The sequence below is a fragment of the Acanthochromis polyacanthus genome, chromosome 4 (assembly GCF_021347895.1).
Source record: "Acanthochromis polyacanthus isolate Apoly-LR-REF ecotype Palm Island chromosome 4, KAUST_Apoly_ChrSc, whole genome shotgun sequence".
In the NCBI taxonomy this organism is placed as follows: domain Eukaryota; kingdom Metazoa; phylum Chordata; class Actinopteri; family Pomacentridae; genus Acanthochromis; species Acanthochromis polyacanthus.
The window spans coordinates 37,617,614-37,641,583 of NC_067116.1; the positions used below are offsets into that span (position 1 = coordinate 37,617,614).

The 23,970-nt window shown below is 40.5% G+C and overlaps 1 protein-coding gene across 3 annotated transcripts in view; it reads right to left on the reverse strand.

The window, feature by feature from the left end:
- Positions 1–23,970, reverse strand: part of si:ch73-63e15.2 (protein strawberry notch homolog 2) — a 65,636-nt gene that overhangs the window by 6,275 nt on the left and 35,391 nt on the right. For 2 of the 3 annotated variants that reach the window (XM_022192068.2, XM_022192086.2), the window contains 25 exons: positions 13,169–13,345; positions 11,877–11,960; positions 11,090–11,195; positions 10,823–10,983; positions 10,579–10,712; positions 10,299–10,389; positions 10,030–10,173; positions 9,747–9,864; positions 9,547–9,652; positions 9,221–9,374; positions 8,929–9,105; positions 8,419–8,516; positions 7,550–7,632; positions 7,031–7,216; positions 6,705–6,826; positions 6,460–6,591; positions 6,173–6,308; positions 4,702–4,814; positions 3,053–3,124; positions 2,772–2,880; positions 2,587–2,658; positions 2,306–2,449; positions 1,872–1,966; positions 338–430; positions 55–186 (listed from right to left, as the gene is read on the reverse strand). In XM_022192068.2, the coding sequence (XP_022047760.2) occupies positions 55–186; positions 338–430; positions 1,872–1,966; positions 2,306–2,449; positions 2,587–2,658; positions 2,772–2,880; positions 3,053–3,124; positions 4,702–4,814; positions 6,173–6,308; positions 6,460–6,591; positions 6,705–6,826; positions 7,031–7,216; positions 7,550–7,632; positions 8,419–8,516; positions 8,929–9,105; positions 9,221–9,374; positions 9,547–9,652; positions 9,747–9,864; positions 10,030–10,173; positions 10,299–10,389; positions 10,579–10,712; positions 10,823–10,983; positions 11,090–11,195; positions 11,877–11,960; positions 13,169–13,345 (3,039 nt within the window). The remainder of the gene's footprint in view (positions 1–54; positions 187–337; positions 431–1,871; positions 1,967–2,305; positions 2,450–2,586; positions 2,659–2,771; positions 2,881–3,052; positions 3,125–4,701; positions 4,815–6,172; positions 6,309–6,459; positions 6,592–6,704; positions 6,827–7,030; positions 7,217–7,549; positions 7,633–8,418; positions 8,517–8,928; positions 9,106–9,220; positions 9,375–9,546; positions 9,653–9,746; positions 9,865–10,029; positions 10,174–10,298; positions 10,390–10,578; positions 10,713–10,822; positions 10,984–11,089; positions 11,196–11,876; positions 11,961–13,168; positions 13,346–23,970) is intronic. The other variant, XM_022192078.2, reaches the window with a different exon arrangement.

Sequence of the window (23,970 nt, forward strand, 5' to 3'; positions counted from 1 at the left end):
TATAGAACCAAGTATTACTTTAATGGGTTCATCAACCGTCAGTTGAGCCTTTACCTTTCGGTAACGTTGATGCAGGTTGTCCAGACTCTCAAGGTGAGTCTGCTTGCCAATGTTGGGTTTGTAGATGATGAAGTTCTTGCCTCGTCCTTGCTCAGCTAGCAGCACTACTGGGTGGTTACCTCGCGGCTGTGGAGAGGCCACACGGACAGTAACTTTTATTAGCACAGTCTTAGGGACAGAAAATCCTTTCTGAGGCCACTCAATAATAAATCCTCTACATATAGGGACTTCTCTAGCACAGTCTGGGTAGAGTGTGCATGTTACAACACTGACTCACTTTCTGGGACAAGTAGAATCCCTCATCAGGACCGCTGAGCTTTAGTGACCTGTTGTAGGCCTCGTCCCAGGGCATACCTCTGTCCACACTGATCTGCAGGGACAAAAAGATCAGAGACTTTAGCATGTGCTGTGAAAGAGAGTTAGCCAAGCAGATACTATGTGCTGCTGGGATAAAGCTCTGTGACTTTGTCAAAGAAACCAAACCTTGCTTTAACAATACGCAGACAAATAGTTACTTATATACAATAAAGGAAAAGAAAGCCACATGCAGGCATGTAGCCAACACATTCTCTATACTTGTTAAACTGGTCCTCCTGTGCAGAATTCTGCTGGGCTTTCAACTATGAAATGTCAAGAGTAGGTTAGTCTGCAGCCGTGGGCTAAAAGCAGAAGATACCAATAATTACCCTGTTACCGCCTCCCAGTAGTATCTACATAGACTCCCCATCCCCATACTAAGCCTATATGATCACAGTGTTTCTGCTAGCGACGTGACATCAATCAAAACTCATACACTGCAGACACTGCTTCTTGAGTTACCTGTGAGAGTGCCAGTTATGTGGAACAAATTTCTGTTTGTACGCACAAAGTGTATGCAGTGCAAGTCTTGTCAAGAAAACCATGAAGAATTGATAGTCTGGTATTTGTTAGGTGAAGATGGCTTAGAGGTAACTGAACATGGGGCCTAACCTGGGAACTAGACTAGTCTGAGAGTTCACGTTTCATTTGGTCTGGCAGAATGCATCTGGCCCCCCTCCTGTTCAAACAGATATTCACACAGCCTTGCTTTTGTCAGGCCAATCACAGCCGATTATTTGTTAGAGGGAGGGTTTCACATGACTGTAAAGGGGAGCGCTGTTAGCAGATGAAGCTGAAAGATGTATCAAAATAAAGTGTTTTATTTCACTGGACATTAAAAATTCTTACCTATTTTTTTCAAATAAGCTAGGAGAAAAGATGTTTATTTATAACTCAACCACTTCACTTTAAATTGAATCGCCCAGGCCTAGCCTTCAGGCATTTTGGTCTGTAGTCCTTGCAAATCAAAAGCTGTTAGACTAATTCACATTTGTGCATTTGTCTGGTGATGCCATGATATATAGGGGCACACTGGGCCCCTGCAAATCCTCCTATATTTAACTCTAAAGAGAGAGCAAGAGATTTACAGTTGTCACTGACGGAATCTGCTCTGGGTTGCTCAAGCTTTCCAAACAGATAAAACAAAAGTGTCTACCCTTTTTGGAAAAAACAGACACATCTTAAAGTGAGATATTTTGTGGCTATCAGCATACAACTACCTGCTGTTATGCCTGTTTTAAAATATCAACCCTAACCCCTTCTCATGATGGGAAGTTTTTCACTCCTTTAGTCCATTTAGTTTCTCTTTCTTCAAATCAAAAGCTGGACATTGCAGGCTAACTCACCATAACGCCTTTAGTCACAATAGCCTCACAAAATATAAAATATGACATACATCATATTCCAAGAAAATCCTCCTCCTGACACCTGAGATGACGTAATGCGGTTCCTACCTTATAAAGAACAACCTGTCCATCCTGAGGGTTTCCCACTGTCAAGAAAGTTTCCTGCTTCTCTTCATAAATCTCATCGTTACCTGGGGCGAGATCTGGCAAGGACATAAAGGAAAAAATGAGAGAAGATTAAATAAAACACCTAAATAAATCAATCCTCAAGGGTCCAATGTTATTCAGTTCCAATAGGCAAAATATATTAACAAACTTAAGTGAAGTAATGAAAACTAACTGTTGTCAGTGTGTTGCAAGCTGATATGACAAATAATAATTTTAGCTGCTGTCTTGTGTCAGTTTCTAAAATTCTGTCAATGCACCATTTCATTATTTTACCTTTGGTGGTGGGGCTACCTCACATTTACAATATAGACAACATTACTTCAAACCATGCCTAAAACCTTGAATTCTGAGTTACACTCGATCTCTTTCCATACCTAGGATTCCCATGTCGTATTTGCCCTCCTTCTTATCTTTCTCAATTAAGTAGTCAAAGTTATCAGTGAAGTACTGGAAGAGATAATTCTGCTTGTGGACCTCCAGGCCCAGGATCCGATTTAGGAACTTTGTGATGCTGCAGTCTGTGAAAAAACACAACACAGAACAGTTAATTTGGCTGATTTTGAGCTGAGCGATGCAGAAAACTGAACATACCTGAGGCAAATTTTAAAGCAGGTGTTTTGAGCTCAACTACACTGCATGTCTTTAGGTTCTCTACCTTTCTCAGTACTGATCCCAAAGCGAGGCTCCTTACAAAAGATGCCCACGTCCATCATTCCAAACTTCATGTCTGGAAAGGAAGGAAAACATGTTTTGTTTTACCGTTGAAGGAAAACAAATGTTTATCTGGTGAAGATATTTTCTGTTTACAGGTGCTGACAGTCAATCAGTAGTGTAACATACCTCTGAAGAATATGGCTTCACCCCCAGGATAGCCTTTGGGAGGGGGCACCTTGTTCTCTATGTGGCCAAGAATTGCTTTGGTGATTTTATCGAGAGCCTTGGTACCGTACTGAAAGAAAAAAAAACATGCATTTTGTAGACAAATTCTCTCAGATCTGACGGCTTAATCAGCAAATTAAATCAATTTTTGACATAAAACACACAGAAATCGACAGATCTTGGACAGCTATAAACACTTGAATGTCAGAATATTATTTTCAGAGCTTGTTGAAGCTGCCTACCTTATTCTCAAAATTGTACTTGCTCAAGTCTCTGGATTCCGTTGCTCTTCTGTCTCCATGAGTTAACGCACCCTGCAAGGTGGATGAGAAATTAATATTATTAGTACCATTAGAAGTAATAGGTTTACAGCCTTCACAGCATCATCACACTAATGTACCCTGGCACAGTGACACATTTGCTTTTGTTTTGAAAAGGCAGAGCGCCTTGTTCAATATGGCTTTACAGCTAAGCCTTGGGATGTATTAGAATTGGTTACTACTATAGAATTACTATAAGATAAATATGCATGTAGTGGGTATTTGCAGTGGTTTTATAGACTTATAAACCATAAGTATCTTCTACATCTGATCAATTTCATGTGATATTCACACTGTAAGCTTTTATGTTCCATTAACTTGGAGAATTTGGAAAAATTACATCACTTGATTTCAATCAAGTCAGTTCAACAAGCATGTTAAATTGGTCTGATGGAATTCTGTGACATTTTAGTGATGGGTGTGGCACTAAAACAGAGTTGAAAACAACAGTCAAATAAACAAGGACTTTGCTCTGCAACACACATATATATACTGTGACTCAGTGACGGTGCAGCCTGGTCTTCATGCACAGCGTTAGAGGAAGCTAATGAGGTTTAGGTGTGAAAAGAAACGTTTTTTTTAACCACAAACTGACAATATTTTGATCATCAGTAGAATTTCCAAGCAGTATTTTGCAAATAGATTAAAGTCAAAGATTAAAGTGAATTTAGAGACACAACACAGGGGAAGGATAATTTAGCTTTAGCCAAGTCAACAGCAGCCCAGCCTTGTAGCCAGCAGCTGACTCACTCAAAAAAAATGACTTGTGATACCAAAACAAAGGGATGTTTTTGACTTCACTGCTGATCTGGAGTCCGCTGGTTATAAAGGTATTTGGTCGTTTTGCTCGACTGACTTTGTTTGAGTGCGCTTGTGTTACATCGGTTTCAAGCAGGCAGACAGACAAGATGTGACCTATTCCTGATACAGATTTACCATACGCGGTTGGCAGATGCAGGAGAGACTTCCTGGAACGGCCAACCCCTTGCACCCTCCTTGCCCTTTTCCCAAAAGAACTGTCATGCTGTGTCACTATGGAAATAAGCGGCAGCTATTGCAGAAATGCATCGATAATTGCGGAAAATATCTGTGGACTTATAAATTATCCAGACAAGCTTTTTTTTTTTGCTTTTTCTGCTTCATCAGTTTTCCGTTATTGAGCCGAGGAAGGGAAAGACCCAGAATCTCTTGAGGTTTGCGGAGAAAAGCTGATGGAACTTCAAGGGAACCAGCAATGAAAGCGATTCTATGGGGAGCTTCAAGACAAGGGAATATCCCAGTGAACAGGAAGGACAGAGGGTGAAAGCAGGGTGAAAGAAACAAATGGCAGAGTCACTGCCAATCCAAAGCACAACAATCAATAAACACAAAACAGAAATCCTCTGTTTACAGTGGAACAATTCTTCTCACACTCCATAAGACCAGAAGATGAAAAGGATTTTATTCCCCTGAGACAGATTTTAGTGTATTGAAAGGAAAAATAAAGGAAATGGGGGACAGATAATTGTGGAAAACAACAGGAGCAAAATGCAACACACACACAAACATATCTGTAATGCTATAATATTTACCAGACTCTCTAGTCTCTTAGCCACAATGGAGGCAAAACGTCTCTCCCCAGCTAACTCTGAGATGAGGAAGATGTACTCTGGCGCTGTCACTTGATTGGACCGATGGGTTCGACCTAGAAACACCAAGAAAACATTCAGAACATTCAGAGAGATAAAGACTGCAGCCTGATCGTGCTCTCCAGTGTTCAATTTTTCAGTTCTACTTAGACTTTTAATAAAAAAAATTCTAAAGGGACAGTGCAGGATACTGTGCGGCAGCTCTGCTTTCAACAGACTTTATTGGTGTCAACAGCCAGACAGACTAACATAACATTTGAACAAGCACAAGTTATTGAGTTCAGTTTAAGGCAAGCTACATTCAGTTACAGAATGGCTAAATAGTTGGAAAAGGAAAAAGGGGAATATCCTGCTGATGTGATAGGATCTGTTCCATCGAATGAAATCTGATCTTGACACTGAGGGAGGAACCAACCACTAGAACAGCTGGTTATTCACTAACAAAAACAACAACAAAAACTTTCCACAAGGTTTTTCTGTGGAAGTCTCCTGGACTACTGTAGATTATCTTATGAGTAAAACGAGTAGAAAGTTTTACACAAACTTAATTGAAAGATTTACTTCAGCAGTTAGAAAATTAATGCTAAGAATGAATTAATCCAACTCTGTAAAGGTGTGTGGGTTTCAACACACAAAATGAAGTCTTTGTGACAGAAGAGGAAGAGAAAGTATCTTAGTACATCCTTGTGACTTTCAGCAAACCAATACAAATTTGTCTTATTCCTGATATGAATTCAGACGACACCACTGAATAACTGAAAGAAACCAAGATTTCTAATTTCCAGCAGAACTTCAGTGAGATGTTTTGTACCCATTTGGTAATATTACAACATAACACAAAAGCAAGAAATAAAATGTGGCAGGCTTCCTTTGTCGGACCTTCTTCTGACCTTGAGGCAGCAACACCTCTTCTACAAATTTCTACATTTCTAACAGTCTTTGATCCCAGCGTTTCTGCCTTGCACAGGAATACATATATGTAGCAGGGAGTACATAATAAAAAGCTGACGTAACCCTGACGAAGAGAAAAAGGCAAATCTGTCTTTCAACCTGTTGCATCATGCATCAAGTGCAACGGCAGAAAAACTTGAACCTTATTGATAAAATTGGCCGTTGGTGAAAAAATTACACTCAAGCAACATGTTGGTTAAGACTAGATGCAGTCTCTGACAGTTTTCTAACAGTAAAATAGGTGAGAATGAAGGAAATATGACTGATTTACCTGTGAAACCCAGAACACAACAGTAACTACTGCTAACTAGCTTGAAAAGATTTAGCCTACAAAATGTTCTCTTTCTCTTTGTAAAAGTTGCTTTCAGTAGAATAAAAAGAATGTCTTTTTCATAAGATTGTCAGGCCCTAACTTCCCTTTACCTTTGAAAGGCTCATGGTAAGATTACATTTCCTGACTTACCAAACTGTTGAATAGCCCTGTCTGCACTCCAAGGTAGCTCCAGGGTCATGTGGACCCTACGCCTCTGGTTTTTCACTCGCTTATCTGCCTGCAAGGAAATCCCAGAGCTGGCTGCCTCTGAGATGATGGCCACCAACTGCAGGAAATAGGTTTGGATTATTGACGGAGATCTTACTGAACAATGTCTATTAAGTGGCACTGCTTTTAGAAACCGATTAGTCGCAGCCATTCAAGTCATGAAAACAGCAATTTTGTATGGCTAAATCTATTTAACTGCCGTATCTGACCTTCTCTCCGCCCATGAAGCGGTCTTTTTCCTTGAGGTTGATGTGGTCAATCGTAAGACCTTGCTCAGCCCGTGACTCATAATGAACGCTGCCATCAGGACGTCGCACCACACGACCTTTACGTCCAGTCATCTACAGACAAAAGACATTTGAAGATGCTGCCACCGCAAACAAAAAAAGCTGGTAGCGATGACAACAAACACGTGAATCCCACCAGCAATATTTCATCAACTTAAAATTCGTACCTCAGAGACTTTATCTGGTCCTCCAAACTTATCAATGAGCTCATCCAATGTATTGAGAGGTAGTTCTTTTCCCAGTTCTGATATTTTGTTGAGGAGGCCCTGTTTCAACTCCTCTATCCTGGCTGTGAATACAAAGTAGAGTAGAACATTAACTATAAAACCCTTGCAGGTCAGAATTATTAACATGTAATGCTACTGTGTTAAATGGAAAGAAATTCTGTTGTCTGGACTTGCATCTGTTTGATCCACAGACTTCTGACAGGTAAAAATATCAGACTGATCTTCTCACGCATCACTTAAAGGGAAAAAAATGAAAACCTCCCTACCTGTCTGGCAGCTAGTGTGGTTCACAAAGATGACATCGTTGTCATTGTCTAGCAAGGAGTCTGGTGAAGAGTTGGAGTCTGTGTCCATGCCATCAGAGTCACTGCTGCTGTCGTCGGTGATGTTGATCACACCGCCGCTGTCCACCGTGTGCTTGGGTACTTTCGGCTGGCGACCTCTTGGCTTCCCTGATTGGTAGCAACAACACATTATTGGAGTAAAAAGCAAAGCAGTGCCAAAATATATTTGTGCTTTTTCATGTACAGAGATGATGAGAAACCAAAAATAGATGTAGATGTCTAATAATAAGTCTGTTCCATTCGGATGTAAAGATGCCAAATGCTACACAAGCAGTATATAAATAATATTTTGTTGCTAAATTAGACCACAGGAAAATTGTCTGAAATGTCAGTTTAACCTACTATAATTGTGATAGCCACAATACAGCGACTGTTAACACACCACACTATTTAGGAGTACACATGCTGGTATGATGAGACCAATGCATCTGATTTACTTACGTTTTCTTTTATTCCCAGGTGCCTTTTCTCTCCTCTGTTTCTCTGAAGGGAAATGCTTCGTTACAAGAGACTGGAATACTCCCCTGGAGCAAAGATGAGCAGAAAAAAGAGTCAGAAACTTCTATTCTGACAGCAAAGCAATTGAGACAACACAAGACCGCTGTGACAGTAAGACACTTTGTACATTCCTGATTTAGCCTCATTATAGCTGTCAGGTGTTGACAGGCAGATGAATGTGTTGTGTGTGATCTAATGTACTCAGACCTTTAGGTATGTCTGCTGCCAAAGGTTTAAGGTCAGCCAGGTTCAGAGCATTTACTCCTTGCTTATCTTCATTTTTATTGGATGAGTCACAGTCAATTAAAGCGATTAACACGCAAAGAGTCCTCCTGGTTTGATTGAGGATAAACGGAGAGCACTCAAACCGTACAGACTGAGTACAGAGAGTACGTAGTGAGCACAAGTTCTACTCAAAATTGACAAATTATTTGGTGGTTTGATGGCACAACCAAATGAAATAGAAGAAACCCAGAGATTACTACAGACTACTGCAGAAGCCTCTTGGAAGAGACTTGAAACGTCTTCAAAAATCTAAAAGAGAAGTCCAGTGGCTTTGTCACTGAAGCTCCTAGGATTACTATGACTTGGACACAGACATAGACTATCGTCTCCAGCAAATGGACAATAATTCTTCCAAACAGGGTCAAAGGTATCAGAAAGGTATTAAAAGGTATTCAACTTTCTGCTTTCCTGTGACTATGCATTTAGCTGCAAGGCATTCTGTCATTTTTGCGCATATTCTTTAAAATGAATCTATCAACAGAGAAACACTAAAAAACAGACAGGCAAAAATCCTCTATTTCACTTACTCTGCTGCCGAAACGAATCTGTCAAGATGTCCGTCATTCTCATCCAAGACTTCTCTGGTGCGAGATTCTCCAGTGGACTGAAGCCCAATAACGATGCACTGTGTTGGAAAAAAAAATCAAATGCACATCAACAAACTGAGCATGTCCACGGTGCTACCTGAAGTAAATTCCAATGACGACTCTTTTCTGGCACCATGATAGCAAACATTAGAAAATCTGAAGCAAACTCCAGCCAACTTGTTCACACTAAAACACAAAAAAGTCTGACTGGTGCTTTTAGCCTCAACAAATAACATCCATAACTCTGCTATTCTGGAGCAGAGAATGTCAAGTACTGACTATGCTTCAAAACACAGCTAATGTACCAAAAAAGTGTAACGCTTCTGTCCTTTCAGTTCTCTCCATGTATGTAACATATATAGAATTTCAGCTCTTGCTTGGACCTTCATCTGACAACTTCTTGATTATATACACTACATGACTCAGTGTTCAGGAGAGTGTTGTGCTGACCTTTCCTGCCGCCAACTCTTTCTGGGCCAGCTCCACCAGGCAGCGGACCTTGGCAGCGATACAGAGGTATTTGAAGAAGCGCTGGTGAGACGACCAGAACTGCCCCCACAGTGACTTCCTGCTGACCAGGCCCAGCTCATCGGCTGCACGCATGAACATTTGCAATGCCTCAGCCCACTGGACACAAATTCCAGACATGAAATATGAGTTTAACATGTCAAATAAGATTTAAATGCATAAATATTACAGGCACAGTCACATAATTTTCTTTTTTGCGAGGCACAACACTCACCAGTTTGGCAGCTTTGTTATAAACCAGCTTGAAGTCACTATCCAGTCCAATTTCTTCGATGCGGAAAGACACACCTGAGAAGCTCAGTTGTCTGGCAATGTACATCCCGCTTACTTTCATGTCCATGGCAACAATCTCCATGGCTCCGACACCTCTGTGTACAAAAGGCATATAAATTATACAGCATCATTAAATCACAGATGAACCAGCAATAACCACAATATGATGGTGAAGAATTTTCCAGTAAGCACGGCGATTTGAAGATATATATCCACATGAATGAAAAGAAAACATAAACACTTCAGAATAAATTTGACCATACAAACCTCTTCTCAATGGCATGGAGGAAGTCTTCAAAGGTTCTGAAAGGTGTGCCCTCACCCCAGATTCCCAGGCGGCTCATATAGATCATGTTCTTTGGCTCAGAGGCACCTGGAAGTGAAACAACAGAGACTTGTATTTTAAAATCTTCGGTTCTATTGCACTGTGTGCATGTAGGAGTCTGTGACTATTTGTGTCAGTCTACCTGTGGCACTGGCATACACCACTCTGGCCCGTGGCAGCTTGTTTTGAAGGTCAAGCACTGCCTTGCCCATCTTTGTAGATGTTGCATTCTTGGCTTTGTGGCATTCATCAAAAATAATCTATAATTGTGAGAGGTCAAGGGCAAACAACACAAAATTGTAATGCCACTTTGTGTATAATTGCTGCTGGATGTGAGGATGTTCAAATGACAGCAAGAGAGCACACGGAACAACACATTAAATGCTAATTTGCACTAGATGTGACACGCTGAGATAAAAGGATACAACTCCATCAAAGTCTGGCTTGCACCAATCCAGGATCTGTTTAATTCTCGTCCGATGCTGTCCTCCTGCCTGGCTCTCTCCAATCAGGGCAGAGTAAGTTGCAAACAGGACTCCTTCTGAGGTAGCTGTGTCTCCATACTTTATCTAACATAGCAAATCAAACATTTAAAAGTTAAGAATATGATTCTTTGTTTCATCTTCTGCTTTAACAGGACCCAAGAGCAAAACTAATATTCGCCGCTTCAAACATTAATTCCACCTGCACTCACCTTGTTTAAGGCATGCACAGGAATATTCGGGGCCTCTATGTCTTTGAGATCTCTCTCTGCATCAAATTTCAGGTCATTGGATATGCTGAACCTGAGGGCAGGAACGGAAAAATCTGTATTCAGCCCACTTTCACACAAACCAGTTCTTAAATGCTCAGAATAACCTGGCGTGCAATTGGATACAAAGTTCAGTCTTAAAAAATAGTCTTTTCAAACATATAAACTAAAGCTTTTTCAAACTAGTTTAATGGTGCCACTCTATGTAGAAAATCTATCTCACCATAGTGCTTTCTTCCTTCCCTTAAGGTAGTTCTCCAGGATGATTCCTGCCACGGTTCGTCCCTTTCCGACCCCTGCCCCATCTCCGATCAGGAAGCCTGCCCTCTGGTTGTTCTGGAGGATCACCTCATGTTGCTGCACCAAGAGCATATGCATGATCGAAAATGCAGACATAATCAAAACATTAATCATTCATAGTTCCAAAATGAATAAGTACTTTATGTATTGTGCACTCTTGTGTGTACCTGGCAGGCATAGATGACAGCCTCTAGCTGCAGAGCAGACAGCAGGCCATTGTTAATAGTTGACTCGGGTATAGACAGAGTATATGTGATGTCAGGAGGAGGGACACTGGATAGCGTGTTGGTTTCAACCACTATGTCGGGATGAGAAATTCCTATAGTGGCTACAGACAGGAAAAAGACACAAGGGGAAGTTTTAAAAACTGTACACAGCATGACCATCATACTATATCAAGAAAAGAAATCGGGATGAGTTCATTCATGGCGTACATTTGGAAGGTCTGTACTCAGCATATGTGTCTACATGTCCCAGCTCCTCCGTCTCCTCTTCCTCTGCATCCTCTTCCTCCTCTGGTGCTGCCTGGGTTCGCTGAGCCTGGAAACACCACAGCGACTTCAGTAATGCAATTCATTACAGTAACTGCTTGAGGAGTTATGTTTCAGCTTAGGGTGAAGTTAATAAAGACACAGCAGCTGAAAGGTAGAAGCAGGTTAGCCTCTTTATCAAGAAACATTAACCAGTATAAGAGGAAAATACCAAAATTAACTGAAAAAATACATAAAACCAGTTAAAGCTGAATGAATAAGAGGAATGAAACATGCAAGCATGGAACTGAAGATAAAAGAGTGCTTTGCATATTCAGGCAAAGTCAGTTATTGTTATCTGAGAAAGTGGAAATGCAGAGGATCTCTTTTTGACAGAGAGGCGAATATTGAACTGCCTCTTCTGTTGTCACATCAGAAATTTAAAATGACAATGACAGTACATTGTATTCTATATCAATCTTGTTTATTCAACATGAATTTGTAGAATGTGCAGTTTATGCAATATGCAGCAATGCTTTCATCATCTGTGATAATACAGACTCACAAAAGACGGTGTAAGCATCGCAATTTCACTTATCTAGTACTAACTTCATGTACTGCTCTGTCAAAATTTGATCCCCAGAATAAAATGCGTATCTGTGAATTAGTGAGAGCAGCAGATGAAGTGGCTCATATAGTTAGAGAGCTTGGTTTCATTTTAACATCAGACTGGAGAGATTGGTGTGGCTACCTGGAATCCTCCTAAAGGTGGTGTGCTGATAATAGCGGTTATATCATCCAAACTGGCCAAGCCTTGAAACCTGCTGGTGCCATTCTGTTGTCAACAAAACATAAAATGAAGAAATGCAAACTCAAATAAACACTGGGCCAAATGCATATGAAAACAGAAACAAAAAATGGAGTTATCACAGCATGTGTGTTTCTATATACATGTGCATGAGAGCATATGGGCACTTCATGGTTGTCTTACAGAACAGCACTCAACAAAATGCAATTTGTTGTCTGGCGCTGAAAAGCCAGCTACAACAACAACAAAAGGCAGATAAAGCCGTGTATGTCGGGAAAAATGGATGAAATGAGGGCAGAATGAAAAGGAAAACATGAAAGGCTTTCAGAAAGCAGCAAAAATAAATGTACTTTTATCATATCAAAATGATATCCCCAGATCCATCTAATTCAAAGAAGGCTCACCAGCAATGCAAACAGGGCTGGAGGAACAACACAGAGTAGAGTTTCTTTTCTTAGATCACCAACTTGGAGACCGTAGAGTTACATACAAACCCCTATTTTGTGTATTACTGAGACATCAACTGACAAAATCAGTGATCAATGAGAATTTTTGACAAAAAAAGCTTTCAAAATTCAATACATTTTTTAATTTTCTGTTGGCAAAACTGAAGACAGAGTAACACCTGTGTAAAATGTGTAAAAACCAAGCAAACACTTACTGATATTGTAGTGTCACTGAATGATTACTGATCCAATGATTATAAAGATTGTTTGTGGGTGCAGAGACTAAGACAAGGATGGAACAGGCCAGTTACAGGAGATGACAAGCTAAACTTACTCCTTTATGCAATAAATGGACAATAAGTTGACAGAGTTAACCATTTCACCATGGTACCAACTGACTGCATTGCAAGTGTTCTTTCAAATTTAACATTAATATAAGAAAATATCTTTTTCAGTGCAAATTACACTGAAACCTGGGTGAGAACGAAGCTGCAGCACAGCCGATATTGTTTGCATATTTTCATCAGAATGAACATGAGCCCATTTACACCATGAAAGTCCTATCAGAGAGTGAAGCATGGCAGTGAGCCAGGGCACCACTCATGCTGTTTACAGCGTAAGAGGGACAATGTGACCCTTGTTTGCTGCTTGGTGTTTAATGCCCACCTCTCCTGGTAAAGACATGCATGTGCTGATTCAAACACATCTGTATTACACAACAGCTGTGAGAGTTACCGACATGGTCATCAGGTTTTATGGTAGTGACGTGTGTGAGAGTTTACCACTGACCTCCAACTGGCTCTGTGCTGGTGTGGTGGTGGTACTAGTGTTGATGTCCCAGAGCGTGGGCACTGTGTCTAGGTTGTCTGTGCTGATGAAGGACTGGGTATCAGCATACTCCGACAGTGAGTCAGCCGGAGAGGAGAACAGAGAGTTTGTAGAGAGGTCATCAATGCAGGACAGGTCCTAAAGGCAGAGAAATACAGGACACATTAAGATCAAACTCTAAAACAGGACAAAATTTAGGGCAGAGAGTTGAGCTTATTGATATTTCGACACAGAGAAAGTGAAATGCAGATTCCTAAATTTAGAAAAAAAAAAAAGAATACAACCACATCCAGACACAGCCCATCACCATCATATTTCATGCAAACACGAGGAGGACTATGAATCTTAAGTTCACATCCTATAGCAGACACACAACACATCATACAGCACAGGAATAATGTGTGTACCTCTGAAGGGAAAAGGCGTGAAATGAGCATGGACAGGAGTGAACCTTGGACAATAAAGGTGCCACATTCATTTTGGATTTCAGCCCGTACTGCAATCTTTTGGGAGTAATACGAGTAGCCCAAACAAAATGTAATCACACACAGATGTGTGAGAGTGAGCATGTAAAATAGAAGGCGAGGGGCAGGCATAACAAGGCTGCTTGTGTGTGTGTGTCATTTCAGTTATGGCTGCCTTCCAGTCGCCCCTCTATTCATATCCTTTCCAAGCCATTAGCATGCCATGTTCTTTAACTAGCCTCTCACAGGCACCCCTGGGCCCCCTGGGACTTATAAACATGGATGTGGGGAGATAGGGATTGAGTGATGGCAGTGGTGGGGCATGGTACACAACGACAAACCATACAGAGGAGACACTGTTTTTGGAAAGGGGAGTATGGATTATTGTGTGGGTGTGAGTCTGCCTGTAGTCTATGGGTAGGAGTGTATACATGTATAAATTTAAACACTCTGGGCCACGTGTGGAGATTCCCACACCCCCGTGTTCCAGATACACCCTCCAGAGGACCATGAAGCAGCCTTGAATACCACCCAAACATTCTAGCTTGCCAGTTCATTTTATTGCTTGCCTCATTTTAAGGGGATTGTTCCACATTTTAGGAAGCACGCTTACATCACACAGATTATTACCACTTCATGTCTGTAGTGCATGTATGAATCTGCAGTCACCCTCCAGCTAATTTAAGCTAGCAAGCTGTCTGCTAGCAGATGATTTATATTTAGCATAAATACATGTGACTTCATGGATGTACCAGTCTTTTGATTCAAGTCCCAGCAAGAAAGTGAATAAGCGTATTTCTCAGTTGTCTCCAGAGTTTTTTTCCCGTAATAATATTATATAGACACTAGAATTTGTGAGAAGTGTTAAGGCACAGTATGCTCCTGAGAGTGAAGCTGTGCTCCCAAAGTAAAAAAAGAAGTCCAGAAACAGAGATAAATGATTAGCTGTGATGCTGACTCGATTCAACAATCTGCTGCTACTGATTATTGCTGAGAAATTACGCTGCCTTTGGCCATAGCTGCCTGTTAGACGTTACTCACAGTTCAGCAGAAAATGTTTCACAGCCATGAGAGGAAAAGATGCAGTGCTGGAAGTGCTAACCTTACGACATCATGTGGGAATGGGGAATAGTGAGAACTGTGAATAGCAGACAGACAACAACTGGCTCGGCCCTGTGTGTGCTTACATACACATGAACATAGTTTTGTCCTCTGCTGTTAGAGAGGCAAAGCAACCTACTGACTCTAACAAGTGAATGCTTGTGCTTTGAAAGTAGCACTTTTTCAAGGGTACAGCACTCAGCTTATCAGTGTGTGCTGGTAGCTTTATGATTATGCCTTGCTCTTCAACTCTCTCTCCCTACCTTTCTCTTTCATTTTCTTCCTTTGTTTGTGAGTGTCTTGTATGTGCCGCTTCCTGAGGGCAAGATCAGGCATGAGCTCTGCAAGCAAGCTCTCCAAAGTTGCTTTACCCTGCAGACAGTTAAGTGGAACAACTGGCTTTTGTGCAGTGACAGCGTGGTAGACGGAGACAGTGCCCTGCAAAATACCACCACCACTCACAAACACATAACCTGTCACTTTCTACCACCTTTCCTTTCTCTAGTTTTTGTTTATTCTGTCAACTGTGTATCTCATCCTATTCTGTGTCCTCATTCTTCGCTCAACTCCCTCCTTTCCTGGCACCTCTGACTGAAGATAGATGAGTAAACAACACGGCTTGGAAAAGGGACACCGTGTCACCAGAGGCATCATTCCATGGAAGCAAAATTGCGGAAAGGCACAGATAAGCAGTGACACATTTATTTCACTGAGGAAAATAGCTTTGCTTGTTATTTTTGCAGCAGAGTTAGCCACAAACATTTGGTGAAAGGTTAGTTGAAAACAGACTAAATGTACTTGTACAGAGTGTATATACAAGAACTTAACAATTAAAGCTGTCATGATGGCTCTCTTCATAAACGTGGTTATAGTTAGGTTTCACTGACCCTACTTAGAAATAGGGTCAGTGAAACCAATCCAATAGAGTTTTGGTCAAATTCAGTGAACATTACCTAATGTCCTGCGAGCTGTCAGTCATGTATGTGGTCTGGTGTAGGCCCAGCTCAGTAAACGTGAAACAGACAAAGGGTCAGACCAGTGTGTCTGATGTAAATCTGAGCGTCTTTGTGTTCGTGTACAAGTCAGGTGAAAAGATGGAGGTTGGGGAGATGATTGAAAAGTAGGCAGTGGCAGCAAAAAGGATGGTAAATCTGTCACATACTTCCCATCTACATTTGCTAACTGGCTAAATGTCAAGTATTTTTCTTAAGAATCACAGACCCCACCTTAAAAACCTTAATGACTTCAATGTGCTGCATTACAATCATTTAAATCCAAGCTGAATTTAGTTGTAAAACATTTTGTTTTATAAATATATCATCTGTGCTGGGGCCTGCCGGGTATTGTTCTGTGTTGCGTTCATGTGAACCCATGTAACAGGGCGTACCATGCTAATACAGTGTTGTTATTAAGACAACAAACCTTGATAATGGCGAATGACAGAAAAATGCAGCCATTTGGTTGCTGCTAACCAAGATATGCTCAACCTCAGCACCATGCTAATCGAGCTGTTAAGCAGAGCGTAACAGAGGCAGCAGTGTTTGTCCCCCGGCAGGCCTGTACCCAGAGCTACTTCATCTACTGCTCCTAAGAGTGGGCCCTGCCAAGCAGAGATAAGGCTTGAATTCCAACTGCTCCGATAGTAATCTGGCTCCTTCCACAGCACACAGCCTCACAACCATAGAACTACTAATCCTGCCTCTCTCTCGCTCCCGCTCTCTTGCACTCGTTCTCTGCTGTGCAACAAATAAAATATCTGAATGTGAGCGTTTATGCGTGTGCAAGTATTTCTTTCAGGGAAATAAGTCTGCTTGAAATCCTTTTTTTTCCCTTACTGGAATCGTTTAAAAAAAAATCACAGGCAGTATGTGTGTGTGTGTGTGTGTGTGTGCGTGGGGGGGGCACGCGTGTGTGTGTGTGTGTGTGCACGAGTACATGTGCACAGCAGAACATATGAAAGCTCGTGCACATATTATTTTTCCTGTCATTTGTCCCCTCCCCTCCTGTTTGTTGCCTTTCACATGTTCCTGTTTCACTTCAGCTTCTCCTCTGAAGCCAGTATCAGGCATCCTCCCCTTACAACATACACAGAGTAATTTCAACCGTGGACAAATATGGGCATCTTTTTTTTCTAGTTCGCAACATATATTCGAAACAACATTGTTCTAATTCACAGAAGCTTTGTATATAGGCTACATGCACATTTGCACAAACTGAACATCATGTATCCACAGTAGCGGTAAATTGTATTTGATTGTCTGGATAATGACAGTTGTCTTCCTTCTGATGATTAATGCAGACAGTACGCGGTGGTGAAAAACAGCTCCAACAAGCTCCTCAAGCTCAGCAGACGCCTGCAGAGCTGTAGAGTTACTCGGTGGTTGTGGCTGAAGGTGCTTCAAGAATCAGATGTGGAAAAATACTCTTCTTAAAAAAAAATACAAATTGCTTAACTCCATCATCTGTTTAATCTTTTAATGTTGGTGCTTTTACTGTGCAATGAGCAAGCTTAAAATGTGTCACGAAAACCTTAACCTTTCCTTAAAAAATCCCACTGAACTCTTAATCACTTGAGGAAATTACAAAATTTGCTTTTAAATAAATATTAGCAAACACCTAACTGCAAACAGAAGTATTTATCTATCCTTCTCATGCAGCTTCAACAGTCACCATGGGAAAAACGAGGAACAGCCGTTTCTGATATAATGACTACGCTGGCACTGGTTATGACACATCCCCTATGATAAACACAGGCGCTACCATACAAGGAAGTCCAGCAGCCAGCCATATCTTTTAGTTCATTTTACAAACCATGATTTCTAAGGCCCTCTTTGTCTATAAACCTTGTTCTTCTCTATTAAAGTAAAAACTATTTCTAATCAAAAATTCCATCAGTGATAGCCATGTATTACGATCACTTTGAAGGATCTGAAATGTGAAGGTTTATCAGATAGGAACCGTTCTCAAACATGTAATCAAATTAATATATTTCAAAGGTCCATTCTACAACAATCATATTAAGTGCAGATGTACTTTTTTGTTATTAAACACAATTTCCCACCTTTTCCTGCTCAATTTGGAATGGTCAATTGTAGTTCCTGTCAAAGCTAACTCCAGTGTTATCCGAGGATATACAATATATGAACAGCCACATGCCTGCTGTGACACACATGGTGCTGTCAGCTGTGACTTTTCACTGGTATTTTCTGTGGCGTGCTGGAAATGTTGATGACAGTTTATATGTCGACACTCCTGCAACGACAGGGAGACTGTTTCTCACTGACTTCCCACCTGAAAAAAACCCAATTATTTTTGAAGCAGTTTATGTACAAGCCAAAAGTTGAGTATTTCAAGAACCAAAATGGGAAAGAAATTACTTTTCTGACTTTAGTTTTTGGCACTGCGGTATACAGAAGCTACAATTTTCATCCCCTATTAGATAGTAAATTTATGATTAGAGCTACTGTATATAGTCCTCGGCCACATCCTGTTAAACTCAATAACCTGCCTCAGTGCAAGGACAGACTGAAGCCTCAGCCAGACCGGGCCCAGGGCTTTCCCCTCCTACACACTGCCAGCCTGGCTGCCTTTCCAAGGCCAGGAAACAAGTCACTGGCCTCGCACTTACCCCACACACCCATTCATACACACACACCTCAAATGACCTCACCAATTCACCCATAGATTTCTGTCATCTCTTGCTTATTTCCTCCCAGTCCTTGTTTCTCTTCCCTGTCGTCATATCTCCCTGCCCTTTCAGCCTCTCTCTTTGTGTTTATCCTAGTTTTCTTTTCCCACAAAATTCTGCCACAGGAAGAATATCTATTTAACCCGACACTTCACTGATACTAATCTGTGTGTAGCTCAACATCTTTCCTTTGGGATCATTATACAAACAATATTATGCATCAGATGATGGGAATAATTCAAACATCCAATACTTCTGCTGTATACTGAAGTGTACACTGGCTAAGACTAAACAAAATCTATGAAGGTTTTCACAAAAATTTTAATAAAATTAAAGTTAAAGCTGTAACTGTGACGTCTGTAATACTGCAGACTTTTGTAACAGCAGTAGTTGAGACAGGGGTGTGAGAATCAGATCCCAATCAGGGGTATGAGTGTAAATGTCAATAAAATGCCTGTTTGTAATGTAGGCTGTGCAAAATGACACTGTCAAAGAGTCAAGCAGGCGTGGTGAAATCATATCTGTCAGTTTCTGTGGTTTGTGTCTGTGAATGAGGTGGTGGTGCAGAAAGTTATTAAGTCGCCCACACTGTCCCTACGAGCAAATGACTTATAGAAGCCTTACCAGAGGCTCTTCCCTCCGGGGTCAGCTGATGGCTTTGTCCATTCAGTCAACAGAACCTGATTGATGGCCCAAGTGTGTGAACATGTTTGTATGATTCTGGGTCCAAGAACTGAGCAGCCACCACTGGTCAGTGTCTCTCTTTCTGTCTGGATTCTGTTATGCAAAAATGTCTGCATGTTCTGTTTCTCTAACATATCTGTTGGGCTGTGACTTTAATAGCACAGTGCTGAGTTTTTCCTTTACCTCACACTGATCTGAAGCAGACATTGACTTTTTGGCAAACTGGCTCTTTTGTTTAACTTATAATTTGGAAGAATCTTTTGATTTAAGTATTAAATTGGCCATTTGTGGTGTGTAACAGTTCAGCAGAACAAGTGCTGTGTGAACAGTACAATCTGTCTCTGACATGCAGACATAAATCTGCTTATCCAGAAGCAGAGCTTTGATCAAGGAGTCAATTTGTCAAAAAGCCACTGTTTTAAAAACACAAGGAAAGTCTCACATCTGTTTTGGACTATAAGGCCCTCTAGTCAAACAACCTCCAACCAAAGAAAATATATTCAAACACTTTTTAAATGTCAGCCACTGGCAGCAAAAAGTCACAGTGTTAGCAGTTTCACAAATTACAAAAAGCTCTACTTAGGACCGTCAATCTGTCCTCTGAAAATACTATTTAATCAGTTGTAATAATGGAATTTTAACCCTAACCCAGGCTGACTTGTTTTGATTGCACTATGATTAAACCTGTAAATGTTGAATGAATGGTCTGAAATAATAAAAGACAAGGGAAGCTAATTATCACTAAGTATAAAGGTCAAAATGATTGTGCTCTTTTCTAGCACACAGAGAGTCCAGTCTAGCTTGTCGCACACCAGCCACCCTAGGCCAATCAAAGCAGTCTACCCAGTCCAACAACCTCCTGACAGGGCAGGCCTTCATGTCGTGCCAAGTCTGACTAAAGCAAGCCAGGGACAGCTTCCTGCTTACAAGCCTCCTGGAATTTTCCAGTGTTTTCATATGTTCTGGAAAATAAAGGGATGCCATGTCGAGTGTCCCAGCTAGCAACGAAATGACGTAGCTGTCTCAAAGAAGGGTTCTTGTGTGTAGGAGAATCTAACGCTTTCAGTGCGCTGACTACTACAAAACTAACAGAGGTCATGTCATTCTAAACTGCAGAGAATATTACCAGCAAAATAAATCTACCTGGAAAATTCTAATTTTCTCCCCAACAAAGAAAAAAGAGATAAAGCAGTGTCAAGCAGCACAAGATAAGAAACAAAAAAAAAAAAGAGAAAAGACCTAAAAAAAAAAAGTGAGAGAAATTTCATCTGCTGTTTACTCTGGTTGTGTCAAGCGGAAGTCACCTACAGATGGGTACTCTGAGAATGAGTTGGTTTTAACAGAGGTATGTTTCAGGAGTTTAAACCTACGTCATGAATCAGTATGTAGAAAAAGACAGAAAAGACCTGACATAAAACACTGAGTCAAAAGTAAAATGAGGAAGCACTCAGAAACAATGTAATGAATAGTTTTTGCTTAACAATGAGTTGCATACAAAGTCCAGTAACCAAAAATAAACTAAAAATCAACATTTGGTGTGACCGTCACTGGCCTTTAAGACAACCCCAGCTCTCCTCAGTACACTTGCAGGGAAGATGTTCTAAGTATCTCGGAAAACATGCCGAAGTTCCTCCCTTCCCTGTGTCTACTGTCTGTTCAGATATTCCCAGAGTGAATCCATGATGCTGAGGTCAGGGCTGTGCGGCTGCCTTCACAATCACTGCAGGACTCCTCACTCTTCATTTTACTGAAGACTGTTCTTTACGAATTTCAGTTGTATGTCTGAGCACACTGTAACGCCACCAAATACATCTGGGACCGGTAACACACACAACCCTGATGGATTTGCACAACAGATATAAGAACTGAAACATCAAATGTGCCTGAAGCTTTTGTCAAGTACTGTAAATCCCCAAACATGATGGGCCTCTGAAAAGGTTTGTGAAATTTAGAAAATACAAAAAAAAAACTAATCAGAAGAAAAAAATGACTCATATCGACTCAAATTGCGTGTGTATGTATGTATTATGTGAGAAAGTGCACATGCGAGCCTGCACACTCAATGCTGAGAAAAGTGGATGTGAGGGGAGTGTTGACGCAAGATGACGTCTCAGTTATGCAGAAATTTCAACACAGCATACCACATAACGCTTGCAACAGGGCCGTAGAGCATGCATCTCAAATTAAAAAAACTGTGACTGTTTCAGTTTGATTTAACTTTAAAGAACACTCGTTGCATCTGGTTACGAAGATATTGTATTTAGAGGGCAAGATATTTTTAGTATACAGCCTGAACTGAAATTCCATGTCGGTTTTAAGTGACAAATCTGAAAGTAGGCAAGGTTTTATAACATCCTATTTTACTAGATCTGTTTGGCAGACCTGACAAAGAAAGGTGAAGTTGAATGAAGTTAAACATGTGAAATATGTTCATTTAAAGCCTTTCATTTCACCTTACATAACCTTGCTCTCTTTTATCTTGTGCATCACAGACACCTACGCTTTCACACACACCTGTGGTCAGTCTACTACTATCACACTCTGACTCAGAAGGGTGGGCTCATTGCCCGTAAATTGCAGATTTGGTTCTTAGCCAACAATCTACTGCAACTGAGTGAACTTATTCTTTTACAACCGGCTGACAGTTGCGTGTTGGCTGATGACCAAACGTTAAAAGTTTTTCTCCTGCCTATCCTGTGACGCATCTCAAGTTAAAAGAGTCGTCTCAAAAACATACGTACAGAATTTGCTACACACTTTTGGGAAGAAAGAAAATTTGCTTCAGTATTATTAATTCAATCTTGTAAAGGACACAGAATCCCAAAATAACTTTATCACACAAGGAAATGAACTGAAAAACTATTTCAGCACTCTTCAGACATCTTGACCTGTCTTAAGCAGATCTATGGGACTAAATTTACAATGAGGCTCTATCACAGAAAACAAATGTTCTTAAAACCTCAATAACTAATGTAGCTTTGAAGAATTTTTCCTGGCCTGCAATCACTTAGCATCTCAACTACCAACTACTAAATTTTGATTTTTGACTTTATTCAACATCTAACTATATCTACAGACACACAACAAAGACCCCTGGCCAAAACAGGATTTTTCTATCAGTGTGGAAAAAAAACACATTTAAGTGTTCCTTAGTCTAGCTGCATACAATGAGCGGCAAGCAGGTACATCAGGATGTTGATTTTAAACACATGTGACCCATATATGGACCTTGAGGGAAAAAAAACGGGAGCAGCAAAATGTGCAAACTTCACAAAGAGAGACTCCAGCTGGCCAGCAGATATGAACCCAGTATGTTCTAAACGTGACACGACAGTGCTATCTACTGAGCCACTATGACACTCTTAATCTAATAAAATTGCCTTGCAATAAATCCTACCTTTAGCCTCATAACAAGCACTGGCCCACTGGAGAGCCTGTCTTTATAATAAATTAAGGGTCACACTCAAAACAAAAGTCAAAATGACTTTAACAACTATAAAGTTACCAAAGGGCAAAGGTAATTGCACATTGAGCAGTTAATCTACATTTCCCGTCATCTAGAAATCATCTACAAATACACTGGGCCTTGATTCAACCATGTAGTAACCTGGAAATGGTGTCCTGCAGGCTGCTGTGCATAAAGTCTTGAATTGTAAAGCTGTATTAATAAGTGGCAATACTTGTTTATTACCGTATTACTTATTAGTATATTTTGGTGACAATTTTACGACTTCACTGCAATCAAACACTTAGCCTACAGACTTTTAACAAGTACGTCATACTCGTTGTCTGTCAGCTGTCAGAGCTGAAGACTCACAGAATCAGGCGTATTGCTTTTCAGTAGCATAAACGTTTTCATGCATTTTTTAATGAGAAAACAACAATTAGATAGAATGTTAGCCTGTTATAATGTCTCTTCGCCCAACACTACCGCTATTCTACATTTATGGCAGGCGCTGGATTGTGATACATTTAACATGATGCTCTTGAAACAAGTCTAATTACTGTAAGCATTGTTAGACACTGTAAGTAAAAGCAAAATGTCAACCTTTGATTCTTCGTTGCAGCATAAAAGCCTGCGTATCTTGTACCCATCCTCTATCTTCTTTCATCTGTGAACCCACCCTCCAAAGCTCTCACTCATCCTCACCAATATTGTTTATTCACTTCCCGTAAGCTTCTCGCTTAGGGTCATGCTCGAGGTTTAACGTAATACCAGGAAACTAACAACATGAGGTTGGCCTGTGGCACCATGTCCTTAAAGAATAGGTTCATTATTTTTATTGTTTTGAAACAACAGCATTTTTTTGGCACCACAATATAACTTTGGAGGAAATTGTCTTGAATTATTTAACTCTGATTGTTGAAGTGTCAAATTTGCCTCTGATTGAAATTCACAAAACATTTTTGTACAGAATGAGGATGGTGAATCTTGGTGAACATCTCTTATTTTGCAAGCAATTTTGGAAGATATCTCAAAATAGTCCATATTAATAGAAAATATGATACAGCAAGTAAAAAAAATCTTCTTGATATTGTGGCCTACTGTTTTAAGAGAATCTAAGTTTTTGTCACAGTTTAGGTACACGTTGCTAATGATATCAGTGCACAGACGCTAACTAGAAATGCACAGAAACACACCCAGTCAGTGTAACAAACAGAAACTAACAGAGGCAAACTGAGTCTGCCTTGTGCTTTTTAAAATCAATTTAAAAGTTGTTCAAAGTATTTCACCAAATTATTTGATTCCGGCGCAATTACTCAAATGTCTATGAAAGAAGAAGTGCTGACGTGGTGAAATTAGCCAATCAACTTCAGCAGAAATT